The sequence below is a fragment of the Penaeus monodon genome, chromosome 27, assembly GCF_015228065.2.
Source record: "Penaeus monodon isolate SGIC_2016 chromosome 27, NSTDA_Pmon_1, whole genome shotgun sequence".
Classification (NCBI taxonomy): domain Eukaryota; kingdom Metazoa; phylum Arthropoda; class Malacostraca; order Decapoda; family Penaeidae; genus Penaeus; species Penaeus monodon.
Window position 1 is genome coordinate 16159201 of NC_051412.1, and position 1255 is coordinate 16160455.

The 1255-nt window shown below is 37.3% G+C and overlaps 1 protein-coding gene across 1 annotated transcript in view; it reads left to right on the top strand.

Annotated features, from left to right (window-relative positions):
• LOC119590625 (wiskott-Aldrich syndrome protein family member 2-like) overlaps window positions 1–1255 on the top strand; it is a gene marked incomplete in the record, with an annotated part of 42196 nt that overhangs the window by 13039 nt on the left and 27902 nt on the right. Inside the window, 1 exon segment of the mRNA XM_037939304.1 lies at window positions 170–323. Within this exon segment, the coding sequence (XP_037795232.1) occupies window positions 170–323 (154 nt within the window).

The following is a 1255-nucleotide window of genomic DNA, read 5'->3' on the forward strand; positions in this document are numbered from 1 at the left end:
CTATTACTATTCTAACTTCAAATGATAATGCCATTAATAATGATAATATCATTCATGAAAATTCAAGGAATAGGGTAAACAGGTAAGGTAAGGGAAGTATAGCAGTTGAACTTTTAGTAAGTAAAGGCATTTACATTTTCAGTGTTAACATTGGTTTTCTTCATTTCAGTATCATTGCAAGACATTCACATGCGTAAGGCTTTCAAGTCTTCAGCACTGTTTGATCAGCAAGTGGTTTCAAGAGACACCATCCCAGCTGCCATGTTGGAGACATATGAGACATGCGAACAACCTCCGCCTCTTCACCAGCTGAATCCCTACAGGCAAGGGTCATTTAGGGTTTTGTGTTTCTTCATATTGAAAAATACATTTCATGAAGTGATTAAATGTCTTGCAGGCTGGTCAGACCTGAGTATGGTATCTGCTGTTATGATTTATTTGTGCATTATTAAGGGGACTGTCCCATTTCAGATGGGTTTTTGGTTGAATTTGAGTTCTGGGTAGTTTTGTATACACCTGGACAAATTACTAAATGAATATTAGTTCTCTGTTCTGTTTCCATCTTGCGTTAACAAATGCTCTCCAATTTTGGTTGTTTCACCAACGAATATATGGCTTGTAGGAGTTTATAAGGTTATTAGTATTATGAAAGCAATACAGTTTGGAAGAATATGATCAAAGAAGTCTTAATGCCTAATGTGAACAAATCTACACAGATTGTTATGGTATGTAAAGGAAAGATTATAAAACCATAATCATGTGAAAGTTGGCATATTTGCACTTCAGCTACATTCAAGTTAGACTTGACTAAAGTCAGGATAATTTCACACTCGCAGATGCGAGTGGTGACAAGGGGCTAAGTGCCACACAGGGGAAGCACCGATAAGCCAAGGTTGGCCCTCTCAGCTATAACGTGAAAAGGTTGATGTATATAGGTCTTCCGTTCTCAAGAGGTCTAACGCGTTTGTTCATGTTGCGCAGTAATGGGAATGACCATTTAGTAACAACCATAGCACCTCCTGTACTATGTAGATTAGCCTTTAGTTTGTTTGAACACTATTGTGCTATATTAGTGCTATTTTTTTTTTAATGGCCAGAAAATTAATGCAATTTCCAGTGAACATAGGGTTACGGCAGTTTGTTATGATGCTATAAGTTATGTAAGTGTAGACTTGTATAAAAATGAACTAAACTAAGTAAGTGAGTCAGGATCCACGAGGGGGTGTAAATGCGCATTCTTGCATGCTTGTTAAGG